Source organism: Punica granatum, chromosome 2 (assembly GCF_007655135.1).
Source record: "Punica granatum isolate Tunisia-2019 chromosome 2, ASM765513v2, whole genome shotgun sequence".
NCBI lineage: Eukaryota > Viridiplantae > Streptophyta > Magnoliopsida > Myrtales > Lythraceae > Punica > Punica granatum.
The window spans coordinates 25,727,926-25,746,470 of NC_045128.1; the positions used below are offsets into that span (position 1 = coordinate 25,727,926).

At 39.6% G+C, this 18,545-nt stretch overlaps 1 protein-coding gene across 1 annotated transcript; it reads right to left on the bottom strand.

Moving 5' to 3' along the window:
- Positions 1–15,715: 15,715 nt before the first annotated feature.
- LOC116197220 (F-box protein SKIP16-like) lies at positions 15,716–18,442 on the bottom strand. Its single transcript, XM_031527294.1, has 3 exons — positions 17,691–18,442; positions 16,818–16,923; positions 15,716–16,213 (listed from the first exon to the last, which is right to left on the bottom strand). The coding sequence occupies exons 1-3, from the start codon at positions 17,823–17,825 to the stop codon at positions 16,209–16,211; spliced, it is 246 nt and encodes an 81-aa protein (XP_031383154.1). The 5' UTR covers positions 17,826–18,442; the 3' UTR covers positions 15,716–16,208.
- Positions 18,443–18,545: the final 103 nt, after the last annotated feature.

Below are 18,545 nucleotides of genomic sequence, written 5' to 3' on the forward strand. Positions count from 1 at the left end.
ATACTCCTCCTTTTAAAAATTATTCACATACTACCCCTCATTTCGCTGACGTGGCACCAAAACAACATTCACTTTGCCACGTAGATCCTGTTAGGAATTGGTGTATGCCCTAGAGGCAATCTATCATCAGTTCCGTAATATGACATGTATTTCATTATAATACGAGGCATTTATGTTATTGTGTAGATTGCGCTAAATATGATTTTACACAATAATGTCCTTGGAATAATATGTTCAATAGGCATCAAGTGTGACTTGATTGTGAGATCCTATAATTACCGAACATTATTCCTAAATGTCCATAGTCAAAGTATTATCGTTAATTAGGACAACGATAATACGGTTAAACTAGTGTGGGTGTTGATTGATGACCAAGTCTCATAGGTCATGGATATGGAGATATCAAATCACACCACATGTATATATTAAGAGTAATGTGTATTGGACTGACCCGCCATGAGATTGCTACATGGGTTGTTACGTGACTGTCATTAGCATATCTCAAAGTGACTATAGTGTAATGGTCCTTTGACTTGAGGTCATCATGGATTCCTACGTGTAATGTCGTATATTTTGATACTGTCAAACGCCACCGTAACAGGCTAGTTATAAAGATAGTTATTGGGTATGCCACAAAGCATGGAAAAGAATGTGAGTGACCAAGATAGGATTTGTCCCTCCTACGAAACGGGAGCGATATCTCGCGGCCACTTGGTGGTTAAGTCTAAAAGTGTATGCATACCCAAATGAGTCGATATAATGATATCGATGTCATTTGTTCTGATAGACTTACCCGGTAAACCAAGAAAGAGAGATATTGAGCCATACAAGGATGTCATCGACCATGCCTTGGGCTCAATAGAGATATAGAGGACAATGGATTATATTACACGGTAATATAGGTCACGAGGTTCGTCGAGAAATTGACTTTCCGATTACTTGAGTAACAGTGATGCATTGCTCGATGCCGCTCACTGTTTGTAATATTGAAATAGAGATTTTGATATTACTGTCAACGTAATTGGGAACCTACAGGGTCACACACAACGACTAAATCGACGGGATATTTTGAAACAATAAAATCGTCTAATAAAGATTAGATGATTTATGGTGCGACCGATTAATCGGATATTTAATGAGATTAAATTTGTCGATTAATTGTATTCGATTTATTAGATTAATGGACATCATTGATACACGATACAATGTGTATGTATGTAAAATATATAGAGATATATAGATCGGTGGAGTTTACGTTTTCGTCACCGCTCTTTCTCTTATAAAAAGGGGGGCAATGAATGACAGACTATATATATATACATACACAATTGGGATCCTTATTTCACTTTGTCCCACACCGGTCAGGGACATGAAATTCGTTCCCCCCAAGCTCTATATATATAGATATATATAGCTCAAAGGATTAAAATATATATGTGACAATGTGTGGATATATATATGTGATATATATATGCATGCATAAGCATATACGTATATACATGTGTGTATGCTTTATATATGTGAACATATATATATATATAAATAATTTGAATTGAATTGTTCAATTCAAATTAGGTCCATAAGTCTGAAAATTTCGAGTGTCGCATCGGTGTTTCTTTCGATTGTTGGCCGCTAGCACCGCCGATCTCGAAGACTCGTCGACAAAGTCGGTGTGAATTCCAGTAGAGGCGTCACACGTGGGACGCTCGGTCGACAATTTTAAATATTCCAGGTACGCTTTTATTTACTCTTATTCTTCTAGTAGGTCTTGGGATTAGTTTCACGGGTAGAAAATTTTTGAATTTCCGTTCCTTTTACGCTTCCGTTGGCCCCGTGGAACTAACAATTGGTATCAGATCCTAGCTAGTTAGAATCTGAGTAGATAATAGCATAAAATATGATTTTATGCTTGGTACTGGTGTGATTATGTTTGATATTTGCGGTGCATGACTGTTAGACTTGGACTATGTGCTAGTTGTGTTAGTATAATAGTTATACGTGTGGACTATTATGTAATGGTTACATAATAGTGTATGGTGAGATCGATTAAATGTTAATAAAATCCCTCAAAATATTAAGTCCATATTCTTCCACCGTGTAACGCTCGTCAAGACCAAGATCGATGAGTGTGTAGACCTTGCCTTCGCAGGATGCCCTCATCTATCCTAGTAAGATGTGGTATTTACCAGTGGGTCGGACTTAACTGAGCAAGCCTAATAGGATTAGGAGTTCAGAGGCATGTAGTTGGGCATCGATCTATAAGATAGATTTGAATAAGGAGTTATTCACCCAACTAATCAAGAGTTGCATGTGATGCAATTGGGAAAGTGAGTTCCCTACCTAAATAGCCAGTTCTGGGTGAATCAGCCCTCGCTGACTCAGAGCTTGGTGAGATATGGATCTTGAGCTACTATGAGAATGATATTCTCTGAATCAATGGTGAGGGTCATTGATTTGATATAAATAGTGGGAGCAATATTTAATAAAGTCCTCATTAAATATTGTTGTGTCGTAATACTTATTTTGCATATTTCTGTGGTAGTTACCATGGCAAGGAGCACTTCTAGTATTTTCTGTTTGCGATCTGTCCTTGATAAGGACAAACTGTCAGGGAATAATCTCTTTGGTTGGTATCGAAACTTGAGAATTGTTCTCACCCAAGAAAAGAAATTATATGTCTTAGAGCAACCTCTTCTTGCGCCACCACCTGACGATGCCCCCCCAAGCTGAGAAAGATGCTTATAGTAAGCATCATGATGATGCCGTAAACGTCGGATGTCTCATGTTAGTCACCATGGACTCGGAGCTTCAGAAGCAACACGAGAACATGAAGGCGTACGATATGATTGTGCATCTCAGGCAGCTCTATCAAGAGCAGGCCCGACATGAGAGATTCGAGATCTCTAAAGCACTTTTTCAGGCAAGGTTGACCGAGGGTAGCCCGGTGGGTCTTCATGTACTCAAGATGATTGGGTACGTCGAGACTCTGGGAAGACTGGGATTTCCTCTGGGTCAAGAGTTGGCCACAGATTTAGTCCTACAGTCGCTGCCCAGCAGTTCTAGTCAGTTCATCATGAGCTATAATATGAATGACTACAATAAACCATTGCCTGAACTGCTTAACATGTTGAGAACAGCTTAGCATGATATCAGCAAGGGGACGTCCGTTCTAATGGTCCAGAGGACCAAAAGAAAGGGCAAGGGCAAGAGTAAAGGCAAGAAGGCTAAAGGTGCATCCAAGTATGACTTGGGTGCGTTGAAACCTAAAGCCAAGGTGACGAAGAATGATTACTGCTTCCATTGTGGCAACACTGGACATTGGAAGTGGAATTGTAAGGTATACTTGGAGGAGTTGAAGAAGAAGAAGAAGGGAAGTGAGACTTCCACTTCAGGTATCCATGTTATAGAGATCAATGTATCTACTACTTCTACATCTTGGGTATTAGATACCGGGTGTGGTGCTCATATTTGTGGAAATATGCAGGACCTAAAAGACAGTAGATCGTTGGCAAAGGGCGAGGTGGACCTACGAGTTGGAAATGGAGCAAAAGTTGCTACATTAACTGTAGGGACTTATCACCTAGTTTTGCCTACAGGGCTAGTATTAGATCTTAACGACTGTTATTATGTACCTGCTATTAGTAGAACATAATATCTGTTTCTTGTTTGGACAAGAAGGGATTTTGTTTCAACATCAAGAACAAGTGTTGTTCTATGTACATAAATGATGTATATTATGGCAGTGCACATTTAAGTAATGGTCTGTATGTTCTTGATCTAGATACGCCTATTTATAATGTGGAAACCAAACGGCTCAAATCTAATGATTCGAACCCGACTTACCTCTGGCATTGTCGTTTAGGCCATATTAGCGAGAATCGCATCTCTAGACTCCATAAGGATGGATTACTGGACTCGTTTGATTTAGAATCGATCGAGACATGCGAACCTTGCTTAATGGGGAAAATGACTAAGGCCCCTTTTACCAGAAAAGGTGAGCGAGCTAGTGATCATCTGGCTCTCATACATACCGATGTATGTGGACTAGTGAACAAGCTTGCTAGAGGTGGGTATCTCTACTTCATTACATTTACTGATGATTTCAGTAGATTTGGATATGTGTATTTGATGAAACACAAATCTGAATCCTTTGAAAAGTTCAAGGAATTTAAGAATGAAGTGGAGAATCAGTTGGGTAAGAACATTAAAGTTCTTCGATCAGATCGATGAGGTGAATATTTGAGCTATGAGTTCGCTGACTATCTTAAACAGTGTGGAATTTTATCTCAACTGACTCCACCTGGAACACCACAGTGGAATGGTGTAGCTGAAAGGAGGAATCGAACTTTATTAGATATGGTTCGATCTTTGATGAGTCATGCAAACTTACCTGACTCCTTCTGGGGATATGCTCTACAGACAGCTGCTCTCATATTAAACAATGCTCCGTCGAAATCAGTTGAAAGGACACCATATGAGATGTGGTATGGGAAGCGTCCCAAGATGTCTTTTCTAAAGATATGGGGTTGCAAAGCTTATGTGAAGAGATTGTCTTCGGATAAGCTTGGTCCTAAATCGGACAAATGTTACTTTGTGGGGTATCCTAAGGAAACTCGAGGATACTATTTCTATAATCCCATCGAGGGTAAAGTGTTTGTTGCTCGAACTGCGGTATTCCTTGAGAAAGAGTTTCTCTTCAAAGGAACTAGTGGGAGGAAATTAGAACTTGGGGAAGTTTTACCACAAAATAACATTGACCAGTCGACGGGTGAGGTTGCAGAACAAGTACCACAAGGTGTTGTGGCACAATCTTCTGCACAGGTGACACAGGAGTCTCGTAGGTCTAGTAGGATACGTCATGAGCCCGAGAGATATGGATTTCTCGTGACTCAAGACAATGATGTATTGCTCATAGATAATGATGAGCCTACAACCTATGCGGAAGCCGTTATAGGCCCTGACTCTGAGAAATGGCTGGAGGCCATGAGATCTGAGATGGAGTCCATGTACACTAACCAAGTATGGACTTTGGTTGATCCACCTGAAGGGGCAAAACCCATTGGGTGTAAGTGGGTCTTCAAGAAGAAGACTGACATGGACGGTAATGTGATTACCTTTAAGGGCCGACTTGTGGCAAAAGGTTTCAGACAAGTTTATGGTGTTGACTATGACGAAATTTTTCCCCGGTGGCTATGCTTAAATCCATAAGGATCTTGCTTGCAATTGCAGCTTATTATGATTATGAGATCTGGCAAATGGATGTCAAAACTGCTTTCCTGAACGGGAAGCTCCTCGAGGATGTGTATATGACACAACCTAAGGGTTTTGTCGATCCACATAGTGCCGGAAAGGTTTGTAAGCTACAACGGTCTATTTATGGGCTGAAGCAAGCTTCTAGGAGCTGGAATCTTCGTTTTGATGATGCAATCAAAGAGTTTGGTTTCATCAAGAATGAAGATGAACCCTGTGTTTACAAGAAGGTTAGTGGGAGCACAGTAATCTTCCTGGTGTTATATATAGATGACATACTTCTGATAGGGAATGACATTCCTTCCCTACAGTCTGTAAAGACTTGGTTGGGAAGGTGTTTCTCTATGAAGGACTTAGGCGAAGCTACCTACGTGCTAGGTATTAGGATCTATAGAGATAGATCCAGGAGACTGCTTGGCCTAAGTCAGAGTGCATACATAGATAAAGTGCTTCGGCGTTTTAGCATGCAGGATTCTAAGAAAGGGTCGCTGCCTATGTTACATGGCATAAGCCTTTCGAAGGCTCAGAGTCCTTCTACTCGAGAGGAGAGGGACCGCATGAATAGGATTCCATATGCGTCGGCTATTGGATCCATCATGTATGCTATGTTATGCACTCGATCCGATGTCTCGTACGCTTTGAGTATGACGAGTCGATACCAATCAGATCCAGGTGAGAGACACTGGATCGCAATAAAGAACATCCTTAAGTACTTACGAAGGACTAAGGAGATGTTTTTGGTATATGGAGGCAAAGAAGAACTCGTTGTAAGAGGTTACACCAATGCTAGCTTCCAGACCGATAAGGACGACAGTAGATCGCAGTCAGGGTATATGTTCTGCCTGAATGGAGGTGCTGTGAGTTGGAAGAGTTCCAAACAGGAGACAGTAGCCGACTCTACCACAGAGGCCGAGTATATTGCTGCCTCTAACGCTGCAAAAGAGGCCGTTTGGATCAAGAAGTTCGTGACAGAACTTGCTGTGGTTCCTAGCATTGCAGACCCAGTGGATCTCTATTGTGACAACAATGGAGCCATTGCGCAAGCTAAGGAACCCAGGTCTCACCAGCGATCCAAACATATACTCAGGCGCTTCCATCTTATTCGCGAGATCATCGACAGAGGAGATGTGAAGATATGCAGAATACCAACAGATGAGAATCTCGCAGATCCACTTACGAAGCCTCTTGTGCATCGCAAGCACGAGGCTCACACTAGATCTATTGGCATTAGACATATGCCAGATTGGCTCTAGTGCAAGTGGGAGATTGTTAGGAATAGGTGTATGCCCTAGAGGCAATCTATCATCAGTTCCGTAATATGACATGTATTTCATTATAATACGAGGCATTTCTGTTATTGTGTAGATTGCGCTAAATATGATTTTACACAATAATGTCCTTGGAATAATATGTTCAATAGGCATCAAGTGTGACTTGATTGTGAGATCCTATAATTACCGAACATTATTACTAAATGTCCATAGTCAAAGTATTATCGTTAATTAGGACAACGATAATACGGTTACACTAGTGTGGGTGTTGATTGATGACCAAGTCTCATAGGTCATGGATATGGAGATATCAAATCACACCACATGTCTACATTAAGAGTAATGTGTATTGGACTGACCCGCCATGAGATTGCTACATGGGTTGTTACGTGACTGTCATTAGCATATCTCAAAGTGACTATAGTATAATGGTCCTTTGACTTGAGGTCACCATGGATTCCTACGTGTAATGTCGTATATTTTGATACTGTCAAACGCCACCGTAACGGGCTGGTTATAAAGATAGTTATTGGGTATGCCACAAAGCATGGAAAAGAATGTGAGTGACCAAGATAGGATTTGTCCCTCCTACGAAACGGGAGCGATATCTCACGGCCACTTGGTGGTTAAGTCTAAAAGTGTATGCATACCCAAATGAGTCGATATAATGATATCGAGGTCATTTGTTCTGATAGACTTACCCGGTAAACCAAGAAAGAGAGATATTGAGCCATACAAGGATGTCATCGACCATGCCTTGAGCTCAATAGAGATATAGAGGACAATGGATTATATTACACGGTAATATAGGTCACAAGGTTCGTCGAGAAATTGACTTTTCAATTACTTGAGTAACAGTGATGCATTGCTAAATGCCGCTCACTATTTGTAATATTGAAATAGAGATTTTGATATTACTGTCAACGTAATTGGGAACCTACAGGGTCACACACGACGACTAAATCGACGGAATATTTTGAAACAATAAAATCGTCTAATAAAGATTAGATGATTTATGGTGCGACCGATTAATCGGATATTTAATGAGATTAAATTTGTCGATTAATTGTATTCGATTTATTAGATTAATGGACATCATTGATACACGATACAATGTGTATGTATGTAAATATATAGAGATATATAGATCAGTGGAGTTTACGTTTTCGTCACCGCTCTTTCTCTTATAAAAAGGGGGGCAATGAATGACAGACTATATATATATACATACACAATTGGGATCCTTATTTCACTTTGTCCCACACCGGTCAGGGACATGAAATTCGTCCCCCCCAAGCTCTATATATATAGATATATATAGCTCAAAGGATTAAAATATATATGTGACAGTGTGTGGATATATATATGTGATATATATATGCATGCATAAGCATATACGTATATACATGTGTGTATGCTTTATATATGTGAACATATATATATATATATATAAATAATTTGAATTGAATTGTTCAATTCAAATTAGGTCCATAAGTCTGAAAATTTCGAGTGTCGCATCGGTGTTTCTTTCGAGTGTTGGCCGCTAGCACCGCCGATCTCGAAGACTCGTCGACAAAGTCGGTGTGGATTCCAGTAGAGGCGTCACGCGTGGGACGCTCGGTCGACAATTTTAAATATTCCAGGTACGCTTTTATTTACTCTTATTCTTCTAGTAGGTCTTGGGATTAGTTTCACGGGTAGAAAATTTTTGAATTTCTGTTCCTTTTACGCTTCCGTTAGCCCCGTGGAACTAGCAGATCCCATGTCACGAAACTGCACAAACCGACACGTGATAAGAGGTAATCTTGAAATGAGGAGTATCTTTGCCATTTTACAAAGGGTAAGTAACACTACATGTCACAATTTTCTTTTTGTTTTATTTTTCAATTCGACTCACATATCCAAATATTTTCATGAGATGGCACATAATTTTTATTTTTATTTTCACCGCGTGTCATGCCGTCAACATTCTGTGAAAAAAATTAGACGAAATGTTGAGGTGGCTTGATTTTTAGGATAAACTTGCATATTTGGACGCATATGTCACCTAGGCGGGACCCACTCCTTTCTCCCTCCTCTAAAAGAAACCGTCACAACAGGGGAAAGGGGCCACCTTCATCTACTTCCTTTTCATGGAGCCACTCCCCCCATCACTTTCTCACCCTCATCCCGTTCTTCCTTCTAGTCGGCCGCTACTCCACCTGCTTCCACTTCATGAAGCAGGGCCTCCTATCACCTTCTCACCCTCCTCCCCTTCCTTAGTGGTGCTCCGAGAAGCTTTGAGCTTTAGACAACCCAATTCAGCTGCACAAAGCTTAACACATGCACACCAAAAGGCAAAACCAACAAACCCCATTAAAAGCTAAACTTTCTCATTTGCTAGCGATGGAAAAACAATCCCTAGAAGAGATAATAAAGAAAGTGTCAGTTATTTTATGCTAAGAACAACCAAACTCACTTTGTATAATCCTCACAGAAAATCAGCATAACTCAGTTAAGAAAAGAAAAGAGTGCAGATGAGGGAAAAAGGAAATGACTTTAGTTTCTCATTCATACGAATGTTTTCAGTTACATACCCAAAGACACCAGTTGAAAACTTAAACAAAGCAAGACGGTAACTGCTCCTAACGTGCAAAAACAGAACACCTAAACAAATGCTAACAGATCCCTTAAAAACAACAACTTAGCAAAACAAACAACTACTGACACATGACTAACAAATCAGCCAACAAAGCTAGAATAATGCAGCAGCTCTAATGCAACTCCAATACTCCTCCTTAGATCAGTTGCTGCTGCACACACCAATCTTCTCCCTTAGAAACTCAAATCTCTCAACATGAAAGGACTTAGTAAAGATATCTGCAAGTTGATCATCAGTTTTGCAGTACACAAGCTTTACTTCACAGTTTTGTTGCACTTCTCTTACTTCACCTTAAAGTACTTAGTCCTTCCATGAAAAACAGAATTATGAGAGATTGCTAAAGTGGCTTGATTGTCCATGTACACTTTAGTTCCTTCCTTTGAACTTAAATGCAGATCCTGCATCAGCTTCCTTAGCCAAAGTGCTTGATTTGCTATTGTTGTTGCTGCTATAAACTCAGCTTCAGCGGTAGATTGAGCAACAGTTTCCTACTTCTTTGAACACTAGGAAAAGCAAGTTGAACCGAGACTAAAGCAATATCCAGAAGTACTCTTCATGTCATATGCACATCCTGCCCAATCACTATCTAAGAAACCAAATAGCAAAGCTCCTTACTCTTCTTGAACTTGATTCCATAAGAAGATGTCCCTTTCAGATATCTCAGAACCCTCTTTGCAACTGCCATGTGAGATTCTTTTACATAGTTTAAGAATCTCGACAAAACACTCGCCACATAAAGAATGTCTGGTCTGGTCATTGTTAAGTACATGAGATAACCGACCAAACTTCTATACTATGTTGCATCAGCTGGTTCTGTTCCATCCTCTTTCTGCAACTGCTCTTTGTAACACATGGGAGTCTTCACATTTCTGCACTCCTTCATGTTAAATCTCTTTAGAATCTCTTTCAAATACCTTCTTTGACAGATAAAAATTTCAAGTCGAGTCTGCTTTATCTCCATGTCTAGAAAATAAGCCATTTCTCCAAGGTTTATCATGTCAAAAACCTTCATCAGATTTGCTTCAACCCTTTGATTAGATCTTCATCATTGCCTATCACAAGTAGATCATCCACATACAAAGAGATGATAATCTCACTACTACCGCCAACTCTCTTCACATAAAGAGTAAATTCACTCAAGCTTCTTTGGAAGCCCAAGTTCCTCATATACTCGTCCATCTTACTATACCAGGCTCTAGGAGCTTGCTTCAAACCATACAGTGCTTTCTTCAACTTATACACCTTGTCTTCCTAATTCTTGACCCAAAAACCTTCAGGTTGCTCAACATATATTTCTTCCTCAAGTACACCATTAAGGAATGCAAACTTAACATCCAATTGGTATACTTTCCAGCCCTTTTCTGCTGCAACTGCAAGTAATAATCTGATGGTGTCGAGTCTAGTCACAGAAGCAAAGGTCTCTGAGTAATCCACTCCCTAAATTTGTGCATAACCCTTTACCATAAGCCTGGCCTTGTACTTGTTGACAGAACCATCAGAATTTAATTTGGTCCTGTACACCCATTTCACTCATATGACATTCTTGTCCTGAGGTCTGTCAACCAGTTCCAAGGTCTGATTCTTTTCTATCATACCCAACTCCTCCTTCATTGTAGCCATCCACTTCTGATCTATCTCGGCATCTTCAAAGCATGATGGCTCGAGTACTGTAACATTACATCTTTGATATATCTCAACCAATGGTCCGGTGTCCCTCACTGGATAATCATCAACAGTATCATCTATCTCCACCACTTCCTCTCTTAACAGTTGTAGTGGCCAATACCGCTGACTTGTAATCTTCTCTCCCTTATTGCCTTCTTTCCAGCTCCACTTTTCCTCTTCCAAGAACGTGACATCTCTGCTAACTATCACATTCTTAGCTTGAGGTTGAGATACCCTATAGGCCTTAAACTGCAGACTATATCCCACAAACACACCAGGCTCATATTTCTGATCCAACTTTCTTCTCTTTTCCTGAGGTACATGTGTGTAGCATACATAACCAAATACCTTTAAGTTTTTCACAGATAGCTTCACATCGTGCCAAGCCTCATAGGGTGTCTTCTTCTCCAAAGCTTTGGTGGGCAGTCCATTGAGCAAAAAGACAGTTGTGTTTGCTGCCTTCACCTAGAACCTTTGAGGCATTTCCTTCTTTTGCATAAGACACGTTGCCATCTCCACTACGGCTCTATTCTTTGTCTCACTTACTCCATTTTGCTGTGGAGAATATCGAGCGGTGAATTAATGTTCTATGCCTGCTTCATCACAAAGACTCTTAAACCTGCTTGAAGTATACTGAGTACCATTGTCTAATCTGAGCACCTTGATCCTTCTATCACATCGATTCTCAATCCAGCTCATAAACTCCATGAACACTTCAGCAACTTCTGACTTGGCTTTTAAGAAATAAATCCAACACATTCTAGTAAAGTCATCAATGAAAACGATAAAGTGCCTGCTTCAATTTAGGGAAGGTTCTAACATAGGAGTACACACATTTGTGAGCAGCAATTTAAGCTTCTCAGTAGCTCTCCAGCCTGTTCCTTTGAATGAAAGTCTTGCTTGCTTGCCGAGTAGACAAGCTCTGCAGGCTGAATTCTGCTCCTCCAGGACTGGCAGACCCTCAGCCAATTCATTCTTCTACGTATACACCAAACCTTATTGTGAAAATGACTTAACTTCTTGTGTCAAACTCTACTACAGCATCAACTTGTGTTTTGAAAGCAACTTGCTTCTCTTCCAAAGGATTGAAAGAGAAACATTTGTTCTGCATAGGTATCTTAAACAGCTCTTGGCCACTGGCATCAGAAATCAAGCACTCCTTTCCTTCAATTTCAAACATTACCTTATACCCCTTTTTCAACAAGCTGACTAACACTTAACAAGTTTTGGTCTATCTCAGGCACATAGAGCACACCAGTGATAAGCTTGGCACTAGTATAACCCTCAATTACCACAATCTCTCTTCCTTTCACAGCAATGTAGTCTCCAATGTCAATCCTCACCTTTATATAGACTGAACCATCAAACTCCTTGAACAGGCTTTTGTCGCTGGTCATGTGGTTTGTGCAACCACTATTCACAAGCCAACCACTAGCTGTAATGCTTGAAACATAACAAGATGCAACAAACAAATGCTTTACTTCTTGTGCTGCTTTAACTTCAATTTGTTACTGTGTGTTCTTGTCGCTGCAGAATATGTCAATATGGTCCATTTTGTGACACTTTATGCACTTTACATTTGGTTTTCTCCAGCACTTGCAGTGGGGATGGTTCGTTTTCCCACAATGCTTGCAGAGACCTACTTTCCCTTCTTGCTTTGGTCTTGAGTACTGGAACCTTCTAATCTTGCTACTACTTTGAAACTTGCACTATCTCCTTTTCGTTGGTTCCATTTCTTCCCTTTGCCTACAGTATTCAACTGCAATTTGGCCTGCAATGCTCCTTCTAAAGGCTCTCTTATCCTTATCATCCTTCTTTGCTCTTGTGCCTACAATGCACTGAGCAGTTCTGCCAGCTTTATTCTTGACAAATCCTTTGTATTCTCGAGAGAAGCTATAGCAGCCTCAAATTTCTCAGGAAGAGAAACCAATATTTTCTGCACAATTCTCTCATCATTTAGATCCATCCCAAGCACCTTAGCTTGTTGACTATGTCAATCAGCCGATATGCATACTCCTTTATAGTTTTGTCTCATCCATTTGTTGCCTCTCAAACTCCCTCAAGAGGTTCAGCACTTTCATTCCTCTCACTCTCTAATCTATTTCATATTCAGACTTAAGAAAGTCCCAAATAGCTTTAGCAGATCCATACCTCATTATCCTTGTGAATATTGTTGGCGAGACTGTTGCAAAAAGACAGGACTTTACCTTAGCCTTCCTGGTTGTCATCTCTTTGTAGTATTTGATCTGATTCATGGTCGGGTTCTCATGAAGTGGAGCCACCTCATAGTCATTCTCTAATACTTCCCATAGATCACACCCTTCCATGTAAGCAATCATCTTCACTACCCATGCTTGGTAGTTCTCTCCATCAAACATAGGTGGCGCCATACTAGGGAAACTGCTTGAACCTGCTTCCATCTTCTCCGGACCTTCAATGGATGCAATGACTCTTGATCAAGCAACCCATAGCCCCTTAAGATCAATTGCAGCTCTAATACCACTGTCAGATCTTTTATGCTAAGAACAACCAAACTCACTTTGTATAATCCTCACAGAAAATCAGCAGAACTCAGTTAAGAAGAGAAAAGAGTGCAGATGAGAGAAAAAGGAAATAACTTCAGCTTCTCATTCATACGAATGTTTTCAGTTACATACTCAAAGACACCAATTGAAAACTTAAACAAAGCAAAACAGTAACTGCACCTAACGTGCAAAAACAGAACACCTAAATAAATGCTAACAAATCCCTTGAAAACAGCAACTTAGGAAAACAAACAACTACTAACACATGACTAACAAATCAACTAACACAGCTAGAATAATGCAGCAGCTCTGATGCACTTTATCTTATGCAACTCCGACAGGAAGAAAGAAGGTGAGGCTGCAGATGATGAATCAATCAGAGAAGCTGGGAATTAGGAGGACGAACTAACAAAAATCCTAACCTGTGAACCCTCTGGATGATAAATACTCGAGCTTTGTTGACTTTTATGGCACTGGTACCACAGATATCACAGAGGTGTGTATGTATACATACATCTATTTATAACATATCGATCATTCTTCTAACATCCTGCTGCCTCACTCAAAGTTGGTACAAAACTGGGCTTCGAATCGAAGCCATAGAGGACTTGATTGAGTGTGCTCCGACAAAGCTTCAGAGAAGGCGATATGGATGTCGTAGGCAGGGGCACCTTATTGCTGCTACCGTTGAGCTATGTGAATTCTGCCATTTCTGTGAGCTCTTGAGCTCTGCTTTTGGAGCTAGGGGGGGGTGGGGGTGGGGGGTAGCTCATCAGGGGGAGATGCTATGGTGATTCGAGAATGGGGATCACTAGTGGGTCTTCCGTGGAGCTCAGACCGGACTCGCCCTCCACCCCTTCCTCAGCCGTGTCCCTGAGCTTGTCTCCTCCTAAACCGAGCTAAGTCGCACCTCGACTTCTTCTCTTCTCTTCTCTCGATCTCACTCTCGACCTACATTTGCTTTCTCTCTCTTATTCGCAGCTCCCTCTCCGCTACCGGCTCTGTTCCGGCCTTTTTCTAGCTCATTGCATCCTCTGGTCACTCCTCCGCCTACTCAATGGCAATCACTCTTTTGAGGAGAGACAAGGGAGTGGGTCCTACTCGGGTGACGTGCTTCAAGTTGGTCCCAAAAAATCAAGCCACGTCGCCATTCGGTCTTTTTTGTTTTTACGGAATATTGACGACATGACGCGCGGTGAAAAAAAAATTCTATATTGGTGAAAAACAAAAAAAAAATTATGACATGTGATGTTATTTACCCTTTATAAACTATAGAGGGAGTTTACCCTTTAATATATAAACAACTTTTGTATCTCAAAAGCGCACCATCTGTGTAAAATGGTGTGTGGTTGTCCAAGAGGTTTACTAATATCGTGGAGAGGGTATTTCAGAACTGAAGTTCTGCAAAATCTGAAGACCGGAGAAATTGTAAAATATCATAATTGTTTCATGGGAGAAGTACAAGACGCCGTAGTTTAGGATTTGAATAAATTACGCCATTTGCCTTTTGAAGAGATAATTAACGCCATATGCTTTACTCCAATCTCCATTAGACATTGGAGGTAACACCCCGATGTTAACTACCCTGAATTTTTCAATATTTTATTAGTTGCTTTTTTATCGACAACAAATATAAATCAATAGGAACTATAAGAAATACCAAATTTACCCTTTGGGTGTGGTTTGTTTTTTGAAAATTTTTAACTCAACTCAACTCAACTCCACTTATCTTCAATTCAACAGCACAATCATTATTTTTTTTCATTTTTTAAAATTTTTTAACAATTCAATTCAATTTTTAATATTAAATTCTCTCAACTATTTTTATTTTTTCAATTCAACAACACAATCATTACTTAATCATTACTTTCTCTCAATTATTTATTATTTTTCACACTTTTTCTCATAATTCAACAATATATTCATTACAAATCAATTAAAATCAAAACTCAACTCAACTCAACTCTAAATCCAAACGCACTCAAAATCTCTTTAACATTTGACGGCCGTGCTTTTTTTTGTGCCCTTTCTTCCTCTGGTATACCGTCAGTGCAAGTCTGGAAAACTTGCCCGAGGGACTACCAAAAATAATATGCTTGAGTTTCTAAACATCCTTTCCATCCATGCACAAGTACATGCCTCATGCTATAGAACTCAAACTGCAACTGACCGACCACGACACGCATTGCTAGGTAGTGGCATAGAAACAAAACCGTGTTCGTGCTTCTTCAACATATGAAAACAAAAAATGCATTCGCTCACCACCGTCACAGCCAAGTCCTTCAAGCCTGCAATGCAGGCAGACACAACACATATCATACGGCATTTCTCCAGTTGACATACCAACTCAGGCCGGAATGACATACAACTTGGAAGCACCTATCGAAGGAGTCAATTTGGAATTCTAAAGAGCCATAATTTCAATATACAGTGCATGTCCACATGTCCCTCCAACTATGATCCAACATCAACAAGGACATTCACCACATAGCCACAGTGTGATCTCCAAGTTCTGGACTATACATTAGAATAAACCAAGATATATAACGGAGATCTCTATATTCAAACTATTTACATGTAGATCAACACGAACATCGGCCCCTCTCGTCTGAAGTAAACATGTTATTTTTGAATCTGTTCAAGATGAACAGATCATAAAAAAGGAAACCCAGGTTGATAAGCCAGATACATGTTCAAGCAGCCCTACACTCTTGTTGAATATATATTGGAAAGCATACAAAGAAACGCATAACATGAGCTTCGAAGCCATTGATCTTGGAATCAGAAAATGTATTCTGGCAGCTCAAAAGGAATTCGGGGCAACTTCTACACGGAACGGACTGCCTTTTGGTTCTGTCAACCTGGTAAGAGAAAAAGATTTATCAAGCACCAATTCCACATGGAGCATGGAAATCATACCAAAAGGAATAACAGAGTGTCTGCGCCACAAGTTTAAAACCCGATCCAGTATAACCTTTCTCTATTGATGGAGAGGCAGTCCAGTTATATGTCGTTTCAGTCTAGATAATTACTTCGACCAAAAAAAGTCTAGATAGTTACCAAAACACTAGACTTGTAGATTATATTCTAGCAGAACTCTTTCACCATATCACTCTGTTGATATGAGACATTTCAATAAAATCGCAAAGCTTTCAACAAAGCATCCAAGAGTCCTCTCAGAAGCTAAGAATGCCTAATTAAATCTTAAGGTTTTCTTTCTTTTTTTTTTTAACTGCATTTAGAGTTGTTATTTTTGTCCAAAAACCTTGTAAAGTCGGCAAAAATGTGACTGGAATATTTCAGCCCAGATCATTTAATAAACCTAAGATTCATCGGAATGTGCAAAAAAAAAATGTAGCAAAAGCGGCTATTGCCTTAGTTTATACAATGTTCTGATCATCGACAAAAGAAGAGTATTAGCCCAAAAAAATTGAAAAGCAGAAACCATAGAGAATCTGCTGGTACCTGCCAGGGACAAAAGTAAAGGAACCTTCAATGATCCTCTAGAAGATGACTGATATGAGCAGCTCTCATAGACAAACTCTTTATCACCCGGACGCAAAAGAGGGAACTACAAAAGCATAAGATTTAACCACTAATCAGACATCAAATTCTCTTCCAACATCCTCAGAAAAAGCTGATCATCAACAAATCAAAAGGTTCAAGAGTTCCTCATTTCTACCCAGAGCAGAGACAATAAACCTGTCAAATTTTTTTTTGTTGCTAGAATATCAAACTTTGTCAGTTCATCCATACTAATATGAAGGGGAGAACAAATTCATTTATCTCACATTGAGCTTCCAAGAATGCTATCATAGATAATTTCTTAAGACGTGACCAAATTACATGTGTCCTTTTACAACCCACTTTTTGCCAATACTTTCCACATTCTCTCTCAAATCTTCTCTCTTTGGCTCTTCTCTCTCATTTTGACCTTCTCTGAGAAACAATAATTTTCAAAGTCACTTCTTCTTCCCTTAAAACCTATTCCATTTTTTACACTAACTAATTAGTCCAAGACATAAGAAGAAATAATTAATTTATTTTTGGGTAAATTCAGTGATTTGAAAATGTTACAGGTGAATCAAAGAGAGCACATAATCTATGCATAAAGCTCAATACCTTAGAATACGACCACGCGTACTGGCATTGCGGACACACGGGCTTAGTGATCTTTTATTTTGCTAACAAAAGAAATTGAAAAGGAAAAGTAGTGCTAAACCAAACTTTTTACAAATGTAAACTCTAAACATGAAATGGATAAAAACAAGCATCGGAAGTACCCCAATGGAAGAATAGACAGAAATATTACAAACAACCTAATAAGAGAGACTCTACCTGTCCGATCACACCTTCTCCATTAACATCATCAACTAAAGCATCATTGGCACGGATTATCCAATGTCTCCACTGCAGCTGGCAAGTGGTGAAGTGATTTCCATTTAAGAAGCATCCTTCAGGTAGGAGGGACATGCGAATTGAATAAGAGAAAAGGTATTTCTCCTCGTCTTCTTGCGGGCTAGCAAACTCTGGGACAAATACAGCTGAACCCCGAACCTAGGAAAGATTTCACCATTATCAGACTTCTAAGAATAACAATCATAAAATCAAAGACAGAACAATGTATACATATACATGTAGTCCTCTTCCAATTAATTTGATAGAGGTCACAATTTTCCTCTATAATGTAAGTCACTGTTGTAACTAGAATGAAAAGTTCACGACAAACATTCATACAAAAAAAATCTGCTGCTACAGCTCTAATGAAGCATAAGTTGTCAGGAAATGAAGGTATCCCGTTTTGAAATATGAAGCATAATTTAAAAAACAGCCCAGCCTTTGATAAGCTGGACGTGACCACAGCAACAAGAGAGTGAGATCTGTTTCCCAGGCATATAATTTATGGTTCATTAGAATAAAGTCGAAAAGGCATGAAACTTCCAGAGATGAAAGCAAAAGTCATTAATCATAAATTAAAAGATACCAGAAAATGATGCAATGAGAAGCATTTGAGGTTTTAATTTCGAATATCCTCTTGCAGCAGCAGCAGCAGCAGCAGCTCAATGACAATCTCTCAAGAGAAAGTATATTCCTGGATCCCTCAAAAGTTTTACAGCAAATTCATACCTCAGAAATCCTATACTCTAAAGTTTACTTCCATCTATATACCTGAGTTGGAGATGTGGACTTATT